This window comes from Arvicola amphibius, chromosome X (genome assembly GCF_903992535.2).
Source record: "Arvicola amphibius chromosome X, mArvAmp1.2, whole genome shotgun sequence".
Taxonomy (NCBI): domain Eukaryota; kingdom Metazoa; phylum Chordata; class Mammalia; order Rodentia; family Cricetidae; genus Arvicola; species Arvicola amphibius.
Genome location: NC_052065.1, coordinates 74,069,680 through 74,083,535, shown reverse-complemented (window position 1 = coordinate 74,083,535; position 13,856 = coordinate 74,069,680). Strand labels below are relative to the sequence as shown.

General features: G+C 32.7%; 1 protein-coding gene across 2 annotated transcripts in view; it reads right to left on the bottom strand.

Annotated features, from left to right (window-relative positions):
• Klhl4 (kelch like family member 4) overlaps positions 1-13,361 on the bottom strand; it is an 85,132-nt gene extending 71,771 nt beyond the window's left edge. For both annotated transcript variants that reach the window (XM_038316235.1, XM_038316236.1), the window contains exon 1: positions 12,853-13,361. In XM_038316235.1, the coding sequence (XP_038172163.1) occupies positions 12,853-13,274 (422 nt within the window). In that variant the 5' untranslated portion in view covers positions 13,275-13,361. The remainder of the gene's footprint in view (positions 1-12,852) is intronic.
• Between the last annotated feature and the right edge of the window lie 495 nt (positions 13,362-13,856).

The window sequence follows — 13,856 nt, the reverse complement described above, 5'->3', positions numbered from 1 at the left end:
CAATCATTACCACATGAGGATTTATTTTTATTACTGCCTATACATCTACTTTAGGTACACACTTTTTTTTTTTTTTTTTTTTTTTTTGGTTTTTCGAGACAGGGTTTCTCTGTGGCTTTGGAGCCTGTCCTGGAACTAGTTCTTGTAGACCAGGCTGGTCTCGAACTCACAGAGATCCGCCTGCCTCTGCCTCCCGAGTGCTGGGATTAAAGGCGTGCGCCACCACCGCCCGGCAGGTACACACTTTTAAATTAGTTTATTTTGTTTTGTTTTTTAACTTTATCTTATTAACTTTTATTCTTTTCTCATAAATTATATCCCAAATGCAGTTCCAGTCTCCATTTCACCCAATCCCTCCCTCTAGCCTACTTTTCCCCAGATCAAGTCCTCCTATATATCCCAATCAGAAAAGAAAATAAAAAGAAAGTTAGGGTTGAAAAGAAAAGAAAAATAATGAGATAATAAAGAAAGAGCAGGCCTCCAAGCGATATCAAAATAGTTATTTAACTTTTGTGCATGTAATCAAAAGACTCTACATCTTACAACAGATGTACTTGGTCAATCATGGTTGCTGCTGCTCTATTTATAACTGCTAGAAATTGGAAAAACCCTAGATGTCCATCAGCTAATGAACAGCTAATAAAAATGTGGTACATTTACACATGGGGATATTATTCATATGTTAAGAAAATTGAAATTATGAAATTTGCAGGTAAGTGGATGGAACTATACACAACCATTTTGAGTGAGGTAGCCCAAGCCCTAAAGACAAATATTCATTTTTTTCTCTTATTTGCAGATGTTAACTTTTAAGCTTTAGGCATGTGTGTTTTAAGCACATTAACGACAGAGTTTAGATAATTATTAAGGGGCCATCAGGGTTGAGGAGAACTTTTAAAAAATAGAAATAGAATATAGCGCTATAAAGAGGTAAAGGCGAAAGCAGAATAAGGTATTTTAAATGAAAGACAGTAGGGTGGGAAGGTAGGATAAAAGAGAATATAGGCAAAGACACAATACTAAAATTTATTTGTAATGCCATATGAAAACAAATTTCTTTAGAAGATTTCTAAAACTATATTTAAAATGAAAGGGATTTAAATGAAGTCACTACATAATAGGCTACACAATGTTTCAGTTAGCTATTTCTGATGCCACTTAAAATCCACAATGCCAGAAATGGATTACATATTATTGAGGTTTTGGCCAAAGGCATCCCATACACCACCCAAACATGATAGGTTATTGCCAATGCTATTGATTAGCATCCATAACCTTATGGTACGTCCCTGTTGTTGAAGACTAACACTTACTTATGTCATCCATGGTAATATTTAGTTGTTCCCAGAAGCTTCATGCCTACTGACTAGAGTTCAGGGTGCTTTAAGATACTTTTTATACTACCAGAGGAGAAACGTAATTATCAGTAGCACATAGCTACAAACTCTGTGACCTGCATCAACAACCTGCATGCAAATATACTGGTGCAATAATAATACAAACTTATGGGAGTAAATAGCCACTGCTTCTTGGATTTAAGAGACACTCCATGAAATAAAATCCAAATAAAGAACTGTTAATGATGCCGAGAATCTTAGACTAAATGGGTCATGGTCCTAGGGGAAATCTTATATTATTATTCTGCTATAGTAACTTAGTAAAAAAGTGAATTCTTTTGACCCATTGCTTATACCCATATATCACTGTACCACTCAAACTTCTTTTCAGAAGCTTCTTCTTGCCATAAATAATAATTAACAGTGACATCCACAACTGGACATTATTCAGAGAACAGCTAGTTGGAGCAAACACTAATAAATGGTTTGTCTTCTTCCAGTAAGGATCTACATAGAAGAGAAGGTGGGAAGTTTGTAAGAAATGGATATGGTGAATGAATCAAAAGAAATAGTGTCTTCATGAAGCAGCAGGACTGATGCACTTACAAACTCACCGAGACGGTGGCACCAAGCAGGAAACCTACGCAGGTTCAAGCCAGAAAAAATCCTAACACTAAAAAGGGGTAGTTGGTTCAAATTTCCACACTGGTCATTAAGGTATTTGCAGCTGATACCTGCAGCATGTCACTGTGTATTATCAACTACAATCCAAGGCAGGCCCCATGCCCAGGAGTTGTTGTCCTACATTGGCCCATACAAATATAGACTTAATTTTGGTTTGTTGTGACTATTTTGTTATTTTTGCTTTTTTGATCTTATTGGCTCTTTCTTTTATGATATTATTTAGTGCTGAATATAGGAAGTACCTAAAATTGGGAGCATAAAGAAAGGGGGGAGGATCTGGGAGGAATTGGGGAAGGGATAGAAAATGACTAAAATATATTATATGAAAAAAATAGTGATAGATATTGCCATAACAACTATTCCTTAAGAAGAAAATAAAATATAAACATCTCATGTGGTTTCTGTTATCTAAAAGACCTATGGTCTTGACTATAATATGAGAAAAATTCAAGGGTTTTTGTAGAATTGTGCATAAATAAAATCAATTTGAAAACAATTTGAGTTGCATCATTGGGTCTGTATTATCTCCTTGCCTTGTTATCTTGTAGTTAACCCTTAAGGCTTAACTGGAGGAAGACAATAGAATGGACAGTGAGTGGTAGTGAAATTCATTCATATCATGAATAATATATGGTAGTGGAATTGAGAACTTCTTTGTATTTTACTATAGTTTTCCAGAAATCTGTCACAAAAAGAATTCTTCTTTCAAAACAACATTTTAAAATTTGTCAGCCTAGCCATTAATAGCTGAACCATCTCTCCATTCAGCTACAAATCCTATGATCTAAAAGAGTAAGCCAGTATATGTTGGTGCAATAGTGGCAAAAAGACTGTGGTAGTATTCAGCAAATATCTTATTTGAGTTAAGGTTCACTCCATGAAATGGAAGGCATACATAATCCTGGGAAGCCATGAATCTGAGACTAGAAGGCCCAGGAACCTAGGGAATGTCAAATATTGATGCTTTGATAAAGAAACATTGCAATAAAATGACACTTAGTGACATTGTGCTATGCCCATAAATTTGTTCATTATTCAGTCATCATCAAAGATGCTCCCTCCTACAGCAGAGGAGAACACATATAGAGACCCATAATCAGAAAATTTGCAGAGAGTGAGAGATCACGGAACACTCAGCCCTAATTGGGAGGTCTCCACCAAATCCCTATCTGAACTTAGGAAATTCTGCAAAAGAGAAGGCAGAAAAAGTGTGAGATCTACAGGGGATAAAGGGTGGCAAGTAATCAAGGTCTTGTAGACACAACAGGGATGATACACAAGTGAATTCACAGAAACTGTGGTTCATACACAGAAACTAAATGGGATTGCCTCATATGGGGTTGTAGAGTTGAGAGGAGATGTGGAAACGTATCTCTATCCCTAACCCAGAAGCTATATCCAATTGATAACCACTTTCAAACAAAAGTAAGTTTTATCCAAAGGAGTGTCACTCAGGAAATAAACCACTTCTAAGCACAGATCCCATGCCTAGCAGTAGATGACCAACAAAAAAAAAAATGAAGTCATCGTAATTTTTGAAGTTTCTTTGTTTAATAATATTAATTCAGCGCTTTAAAAATATATCTTAGTAGTCCTTTGTGAATATATATCTTACACACAAATACATATATACACATATACATGTATCTTACATGTGTTTTCTGTATATATTTTTAATTGTATTCCTGTGTGTGTACACATGTGTGTCTCTGGTCTGTAAGAATCTCATATGGTATTTTTTTTGGTTATTCTTGTTTTGTCCTATTTTGATTTGTTTTTGCTTTATCTTATTTTATTGTGTTTTATATCAGTTTTATTCCTTAGACATATGTTTGACTTCTAATAATGGTCAGAAAGAGTGTGTATCAGGATCAGAGAGGAGATTGGGAGGAACTAAAAGAAAAGTGGGTATAAACATAATAAGAATATATTGTATAAAATAAAAAGCCGTGTCTTAAATCCAAACCAAGTTGAACCAATCAAAATGAAAAACAATAGAAGAAACATACCAAATAGCAATTCATTTAGTACTTTACTATGTATATTACTGAGGCAGAAGTTAACAGTTTACCCTTCCCTCCTGTATTTTAAATTCCACAGAATCTGCAAAGCTCCTCTTTTGTAATGTACAATTTATAAAGACTAATACCTACTTACAAATTGACTACCTACTTTATGTACTTTTTTCCAAATAGTGAAGCAAAGTGATTTAGCCATATCCATTCTCTTAAGATCTGTGAAATAGCTTAAAGTGGATCTCTGACATGATAATTTTCCATTTTAAAATGGTACAGTTACTTCAATTACTTAACTCCACAAAATCCTTTGTGCAACTTAATCTCTTTTCAACTATAATGCTAACTGCAGGCTTGTATTTCTTTCAGAATGAAACAGTCAAACATATAATTGAGAAAGAAGTATGGTGAGCAGTCAACAGTTGGGAAACTGTGTTTACAGTTTGAATTTTTCTCCCTTGAATTAGCTGTGGTCATTTTATACTTGGGTTTACTTTGTATATCTGCATAGTTCTTTAAAAGCGTTTTAAAACTCAGAAATACCATGATATTTTAAAGTGAGATTATAATGGACAGCTCAGTGGAAATAAAATGACCAAAATTATGTGCAGGAGTATTTCTTATCCTCAAATATACAATATCTATGAAAATTTGTTGTGGGACCTGGGGAAGGCAAGGAAAATCTTTGAATACTGTGAAGAATGTGATTGGCAGAACACATATTTTCAGCATGTATAGGATTATTTTGAAATCATCCAAACTGCTCATCAGAGAGTTGAATGGAACCCTGGTGATAATAGTACGTTATTGTTATTGTCCTTTTGTTGCTAGAAAAGAGAAACCAAATAAGAATTTTCCACATTGTTGAACTTGTTTCTATTCTTGAATTGAGCCTTTCCCTGTTTGTATTGTGAATCATTAGACTTCCTTCCATCTTCACCGTCCTCCACTAAACACCAGGATACCTAAAACAAGTTGCTGCCATTGTAACTGTATTTAAGGCTTTTATGAAGGAAGTGTATAACCCCCCCCATTTTTTATCATTCAAACTGCACTGTAAACTTCTTAAGGGCATGATCTTTAAAATATTTACAATTCTATAGTAGAACTTAATAAACACCATTAAATATCAAAGTGGCACAAGGCTTTAAGTAATACTATGGACTATTTGTTAAGAAATTTCCTTTAGAAATACTATGAGAAATTGTTACTATAGACCCCAGAATTTCTCCAGGGAGAAGCTGAATATAGTATCTGTTCTATCTCTCAGGCGACATTGCTATAATCTTTACAGCCATAGAGAATTACTAATGGTGCTTTCTTCTTTATATTCTTGTTGAGCTTTAAAGGTTAGTTTTACAATATTGGTGATTTTTCTGCTACTTTTGCTCCAGAGTCAGACTTCCACTTTTATGTAAATAAATACATAGGTAAGAAATTTCCAGTTTTTACCAATAAAGTGCAATTACTTCTTTTAAACTTCCTGTGCTTAATCATATTTCTTGTACTACACAATTATTTTTGTTATAATTTAAATGTGAAAAAGAACATCTTGAGCTAACAAACTATGTTTTACCTTCTATGTTACATCTTAGTTTCAAGGAAATGAATTCTCACATACCAGGCCTGTTATTTTGAACATTATTTCCTTATTCTTGTTAAAACTTCACATTATATGCTAATGGATTAATAAACTTGGAAAAGGAAGTGCCTGAGATTTCAGAGAGCTAATTATTAACCTAGAGATTTGTAATTAAATAATATAGTTAAATTTTATGATAGGAAATAGAGCCATCTATGGTCTTAAGGCATACCTCATATACCTCATTTCCATAGTACTGGCTGCATCCTCATTCAGAGAGGGAGTAAAAATACATGGATATTTGTCTCTAAGTCAGTCTAAGATTATTTTATAAAAGTTTTTGAAACTTTTTATTAATAAAAGAAAAGTAAGTTTATTCATTAATAATGGTACAATTTAGAATTATAACATACAAATTAATAGAAAAAAACAATATTCTTAGCATTTTCAAAACCTGCCATGTTACCCTTTGCAATTCAGGGGCAATAAATCTTTATTCCCAGGTATTATAGAACTTAAAAAAATTATGATATTTTGAATATGCTAAATGGGCTTTTACCTTATTAGAGAACTGAATTTTGAATTGCTTTTCATTAAATATTCCTGTAGGGTGTAATTGTTTTAAGTGCTACTAAACTTTGGATACTGATGATCCAACAAAAATAGAAAAGCAAAGGTTGTGAGGTACATTTACAATAACATTTGAAGGTAAACAAAGGGTAAGTCACTGTGACCAATACAGGACAGGTTAATAAAATGAAGATCATGGGAGGATTAAAGCTTCATTTCTGGAAGTTGTATCAACATGATCATTGGAATTTCTCTCTTCCAATGTAAATAAATGCTGTCTAAAGTTTCATGTCTATTTGTAGACTTAAAAAATGTGTACTTTATACTATTTCTACACACACACACACACGCACACACACACACATACAGACAGACACACACACACAGACACACACACTTTTTTTGTTTAAAATGTCAGCAATTCTTTTTCCCAGCCTTACAGTTAGATGTCTAGAAAAAAATTTAATTTAGATTCATTGCTTCTAGTTTATTTGCCTCAAGCAGTTGTTTTTAACTATACAATTAGAGAATAATACCTCTCCCAGTATGCCTAAGAATTTGGCATTCTCTTTAGTGAAAATATATAAATTGACTAGAATGAGTATAAATAAAGTATACTCAATGGCTATATGATGTATTTATCATTGGAAGCTAAAAGTTTTATATAATGATTGTTGTTTTATATGTATCAATACTTTCTTCCCAAAATGAAGTAGTAGACAACAATATAAATACATTTTAAATTTTTGGTTGATTTTGTACTTGAAAATATCAATGAATATTCACTATGTCACTAGTCTCCGTGGTATCCTTAGTCATTAAAAAGAAATGTGATTTTCTCTAATGTTAAACTGTGATCCTATGAATTCTGTACTCCTACGATAGGTACATATTAAAGGCTAACAATGAGTAGTTTCATCTGGATAAAATTATTCCATGTTATTATTAGAGTTTTAGTTACCTCCACTAGGATTGCCTATAGAATATTATCTTGATGAAACAAAATATGACATATTCATTAGAAATTGTGAATCAACAGCATTATTTTATTGGTTGTGGAAGGATACAAGCAAGTTAAGAAACAACAAATATTCACTTTTTATAATTTTGTGGTACACTTCTGTTGACTTAGAAAATCTATTTAACATGAGGACCACAGGATTTAATTGTCAGAAAGAAACTATGGGTAAAAAGAGCATAAATATATTTAATATTAGGATAATAGAATCAAATTTTCTGAAAAGACATTATGGGTAAAAATTGTTTAAAAACTAGACAAAAGATTCCAGCTCTAAATTGTCTGGAATTATCTCATAAGTTTAAATTAGGTGCTAAAATGGTGTATATTGAGGAAAATACTTCAAGAACTCATATACTTCTGTATATTTTGTTTTAAATCACATTTAAGAAAATTTAGCCTCAGCTACTCTATAAAAATAATTGTATTTATTCCTAATTCTTTCATTTGAAAACAGTTTCCAGTCAATAATGTTGTGTAAAATTAAATAATGCAGGTCTTGTTTCTTAGAAAACCACAATATTTTTGCATAATGATATGCAATGAACATACCCAGAATAAAAATTTCCAGAAACATAAGAAACACATAATTATCCAAGTGAATAAAAACTTTAAATGAATTTTTTTCTTTGAAAGCATGAGAAAGAAAGAAAAATCATGCAAAATCTTCTGTGTGTGTGTGTGTGTGTGTGTGTGTGTGTATACACATGGAATCCAATAATATTGAAATAAGGTGATATTCAGGTATGCCATGTCAATACCAGTTGCTACTACCCTGATCTTTTGCTATAAATCATTTCACTTCACTATGGACGAGCTGAGAATTTCTAAGTATTTTTAATATACAAAAATGCTTCTTTTTAAAAAGTTTTATTATAGAAAGAAACTCTGAATCTTGAGGATCACGGTCACTTTAATAGTTGTCATTGCTAATTAAAACATCGTTGGCCCAATCCACATGATTTTTAACCATAAGTTATATATTATTAATCATTTGAACGCCTTAGAATAAGTGTATGTGACCAGAGGATGATAAAAAAAAAAAAAAAAACAGTGAGACACTTGTGGCTGCTCCAAATAGATTCTAGCATTGATTTTTTTAAATAAAAACATTCATACATTTTTGTGTTCTTAAAATATGTACCAAGCATATTACTCAATATAATAATATGTTTGTATTTTGCTTGTATGAGAGCACAAATGCAAGAGTACACACTATTTATTATGGAAATAAAAACTCCTATTGGAGAAGAAAATTGGACTGATCAATTCAGTCTCACCATAATTCTAGGCACTAAACAAGGCATACAAAATAAACAGTGATAATATTCATTGTAAAATGAAAAATGCTAAACATTTTTCCTATCACTTTTAAAAAATAGTACTTTTTGTTTCTTCATTTGTGCTCAAATAATCCTTTAGTTTTTCAAACTGTTACTTACTTAAGATGAAATTTTTTCTAATACATATAAAAATGTATAATTTATAAGTTGAAATGGGTTTTTAACAAATGGAAGGTAAATTTAGTTTTTTTCTCACAGATACTTATCAGGTTCTTATCACCTTCCTGTATACACGTATTGTAACCATCAGCGTTGTACTGGTGATCGTTTATACACACATCATCCTGTCCCGCAACTTGCATTAATTTAAAAGGAGCCTTACACTAATGAGGACTGAAGACATATTTTACACATTTTGATTTAACACTCACTTGCACATATAAAACTGGTTTCTTAAACCATGTTTCATGCCCAGAAATAAAGTTAACCATGACATTTTTAAGAACCTCTCATTTTTGCATTACTATTATCTTATTTTTAGTATTTATTTTCGTATTACCTTTCAAAACTCTCTTCTCTCACTGTTTCTGTTGTGCAATCTAGTAAAAAATGCATTGGTATTTGAATATACCCAGCACATTTCAGTCACAGGGTCATTGAAATTACTGTTTTACTTTCTTAGAGCCTGCCTACAAATACTGTACAGCTACTTCTTTATTGTATTAGAAAGAATATTAGAATAAGTTTCATCATTTTTAATTCATGTTTCTCCTTATGCATAAGTATTTTCTAAATAGATTCTATATTACAGATGGGTTTGGACGGAGAATGAAAGCCCATACTGAATGTGTCTCTATATAAATATTTTGGCAAAAAAAATCTTGCACAATGCCATGTTTATACTTCCTACAAAGCATATAGGTCTCTGTGCATGAGGCATACTGTGTGGGAGCGGAGTATCCAGTTCCCTAGATAGCACAATGCCACCATGGTTACAGGATGGCTGAGAACTCACCTCTATGTCCAAAGGACATGAATGTGATCATAAAATCAGCACAATGAACAGTGTAATGTGAATTTGTTTAGTGCACTATTTAATCTGAGGATGTTTTGTACTTGATTCAGGTGGTTTTGTGGGGGCCTGTAGTACTGATTTGCACAGAAAAAATGATGTATAGTAGTTAAGGACTCTTCTGTGGAACAGGGACAGTGACCTTTCGCTTGCCTCATTTTTTGTTAATCAGAAGCTTGGCTTCTTCTTTCATTCCATTTGAATATCAGTTCAACTGTCTTTGATTCAAAAAACCTGTCACTATCTGAAGGAAAACCTTCTTTTCACTCTATCCCCTTTAATTTTCTTTAAGACCACTTATATCCATTCAAATTTATATTTTTGTTTATCACTTCTTTTTCACTGTCTCTGAATATAACTTCATTTTATATTTATATATAATATATAATATATATATAACTTCATTTATATCATATATATGATATAAAAATGGGATACTTCCTTTAATTCCATTTCATTACTAACATCTAGAATTCAAGAACATAATGGATATTCAGTATTTGTGGATTTACTTATTGAAAATTTCTGCTAATAGAGTTCCCATTTTCTATTCTATATGGATATTTACAATGGCAATTACAATTTTTCAAGGCAAATTTTACTTGAAAAATAGAAAGTGCTCAGTGAAGACAGAATTTTGATTCTCAGCACATACTCCCAAATTAGAAATATATGCAGATTAATTTTTCTTACAGTTGTCAGTTTTTCAAAAATTTATAGGTCCAACAAGCCAACAACATCATCCTCATTCCTTTTGATATTTTAAACTAAATTAGTCTTTAACCGGAAGCTCTCTATTAAGGTGTGTGTTAGTACCATAAGTGTGTGTGTTAGTACCATGAACAAGTCATATACATTTTATTCAATAATTGATGTTTAGTATAATGTGGATTAATGTTAACACTGTGATTTCCACCTAAACACTAATACAATTATTTATTTAGGAATAATTAATCATGGCTATACCTAAATAGCTTGTAATTTAGCACAAGCATAATGTAATATTACAGTGTTTATCATTGGAACTTTATGGTTAAAACAAAAAAAGAGAAAATCTTTCTTGAACTAGGTAGTTTCAAAATAAGCAATGATGCAGAGTTGGCAGATGACTATCAAAAAATCAAATGACAGAAGAATTCAGAACTCTGATGAGGGGAATATTGATAAATGCATCCTCACAGTGATTAAACCTGTGGCAGACATTCTTAAATATATTACTAACTTGTGATCCAAGTTTGTAAGTATATATTTGAATTTTTAATTATTATAACAACATATTAATAGAAATTGACATAGTGACTTTAATTTCTTTGGGGAATTAATTTGACTTATTTTGTAATACTGGACACTAATAAATTAGCTCATTATGGATTTGGTTTTTATAATATTTGCAGAAAGTGGAATGTCTTAGAAAGTATTCGTTGTTGAGGTATGAGAGCTCACCTATGCTAGATTTATGATTTCTCCATACTGATTACTGTTTTTATTTTATCTGAAATTGTATCAAGGATATGGCAGGATGCTGCCAATTTAATGCAGTCTTTTTTTTCCAGTTCTCCAATCTTGCTACGGAAGAGAGAATTAAAGGAACAAGAAATCCTAGTGCTTTTCTTTGAATTATGTTGGAACAAAACATGTAAACGTATAATAGGTAATAAGAGACATAATATTTTATCTAATAAAGTCCTCAATTTAGTTTTCCCTTCTGCCTTCATAGTCTTGACTCATGCATAAATGCTTCCTGTGTTTATTTTAAGAAAATAGTAACTTTCCTATGAAAATTTAATAATTAAGAAAGATTCTTTAGCAGATGAGGAATGTCAAAATCATAAATAAAATCATCTGGTGTTTTAGACTGGACAAGTACTTGTCGTTTTCTTTTAGCATCTAATTTATTAGACTCATTTTTAATCTTTTTTAGTTTTATTCAGAGATATACCCAGTTTTCTTAGAAAATGACAGTGGACTTTTAAATTTATATTACTTTTAACCTTTAACTTGTCAGTTAAGAAGTATGGAAGTAGTTCACAAGAAAATGCTTTGAACTGAAAAACACTAATTTCATATTATTATGAAAGTCTTTTAGTTGAGCTATATTCTCTATTCAGTCATTGTAGTTATATTTTTATAGTCGTATTATTTTTCAGGTAAATAAAAATGCATATGCTAGAAAAGAAACACGATATTTTAAAAGATCTTTATTGCATGTGATCTAATATTGTGCTTTTTCTCTATCATTATATACTTCTTTTTCATTTGATATTCTGTTTTAAACTCATGGAAATAAGATTGCATTTTCTAAATATAGTGAACAGACCCACACAATGAAGAAAATATCCCAGTACTTAATAGGAACACAATTTCAAACACCTAGATTTTCAAAGAAGTTAGTATAGTTTCATTGTATATTAGTATGTGATTTTTCAAAACATCAAAGAAGTTCTTTATTCTGCAGCACTTCTAAAACTTAATTTCAATTGAAAATTAAATTATGACTTACCAAATTAATAATATAAAATTTTTAATGGCAATACAAATACGGGCAATGCACTAGGCTTACTTATACTCGACAGTGCTAGAAGATAGCATAAATATTTCTTCCCTTCAGACCTTACTGATGAAAGCAAGTTAGGTTAAAATCATATAAGAAATCTACCCCAAAATATACATTTCAGTTTTCTTATTTTAAGATTCTGCTGATGTAAGCAGATTTTTATTACTTGCCCAATGAACATTTCTGTGTTACAAACTGGCTATGAAAGCAATGCCACTTAAAATGACTGACTCTCAAATGCCAAGGAATCTTATATATTCTTACTTTAAAAGAAACACAATTTTTAAACTATTACTGTGTCCTAAGCAGTAAACAAGGATATGCTCTGCAGTTAGAACTTGGATTTATTTTTTTCAAAGTTGCCCCGTTCACAAAATCAGAAAGAGTTCTGATTTAATGCACTTGTCAAAACAATTCTCACTGTGGGAACATCTAAACTGTTGAAAACATCTACAGAGCTTAGTAACGTAAAGAAATCTCTCTTAAAAGCAAAGGAGAATTCTGAATGTAACAGAAGTAAAGCTACCATAGGAATAATAACTTCTCATTAATTATCAAAACATATGCATGATTACAGTGTTCTTTCATAGACTAGAGGCGGGGGTTTCTTGAAGACCCTGATTGGAGGCTCACAAACTCAGAGATAGTGTAACGTTTCTATTTAGAACGAAATGGGAGTTTTGTAGAATAAGTTAATCTAGGCTAAAGCTTTCACTTACATAACCAAAAACTCTTACCGTGATTTAGAATCTTCTATTTTGTCATCACCCATCATCTCCAAATCTCGTGAGTGCTTCTCACAAGCTTCTTTGAGCAAATTCTCCTCTGGAGCCGCTTTAGGAGTGTCTTCATCTGCTTGAAGATGTACTATCACGTTTTGTTGGTGCCAATTCTGAAGGACTCTTTGATGGGCAGGGGCTGGTCCTGGCACCGGCGTCAGTATATTGTGGTGAACAGGACTATTGCCTTTCTTCAGTCCATTTCTGTCCCGTGAGTGGTTCTTCAACCTGCCCTGAACCGGGGTCCCTCTATGCTCATATCCTTCCTGCTGAAGGCAGCTTCCAGTGTTAGGCGATCCTTGAGAAGGATGACTAAACCATCTCCAGCGAAGCCTCAGGATCTGTTTCACATCAAACTCTTTCTTGCCGGACACTGACATTGTTGCCGGAGGAAAGACAAAAGCCTTCTCTAACAGAAAGGAAATGGAGCCTTTGTTATCTCTTGTATCTCTGCCACTTGTGTAGAACTAACAAAAGCACAAGTGCTGAGAGAGAGAGAGAGAGAGAGAGAGAGAGAGAGAGAGAGAGAGAGAGAGCAGTCTTTCTTGCTTTCTCTCCCCTCCCCCTCTGCCTGTGATACACTGTGAATACTTCCAGCCTAGCTGAAGCAGAAAGCTGCCGCTAACAGTGTAGGTGGGAACCCATACTGACAGGATGATGAGGTCAGACCTTAAACAAGTAAATCAGCTTAGCACAGGAAAGCAGCTACCACAAACACTCTCCAGCTGCTAGATTTGCAAACTCACAGCCCTCACGCCTGAAGTCTCTAACCCAGCTTCTTTGATGCCAAAGTGCATAGCTGCTACATAAACACAGACATGTGACTAAAAGGCTACATAAACACAGACGTGAGTAAAACCAACCTGTTTAAAGTCACTTCTACATTCCCCCTGCCCTCTCCCACTGACATACTCACTTCTCACTAACCCACTTCCAAAACTGTGCTAATTTGTCCCAGGAGA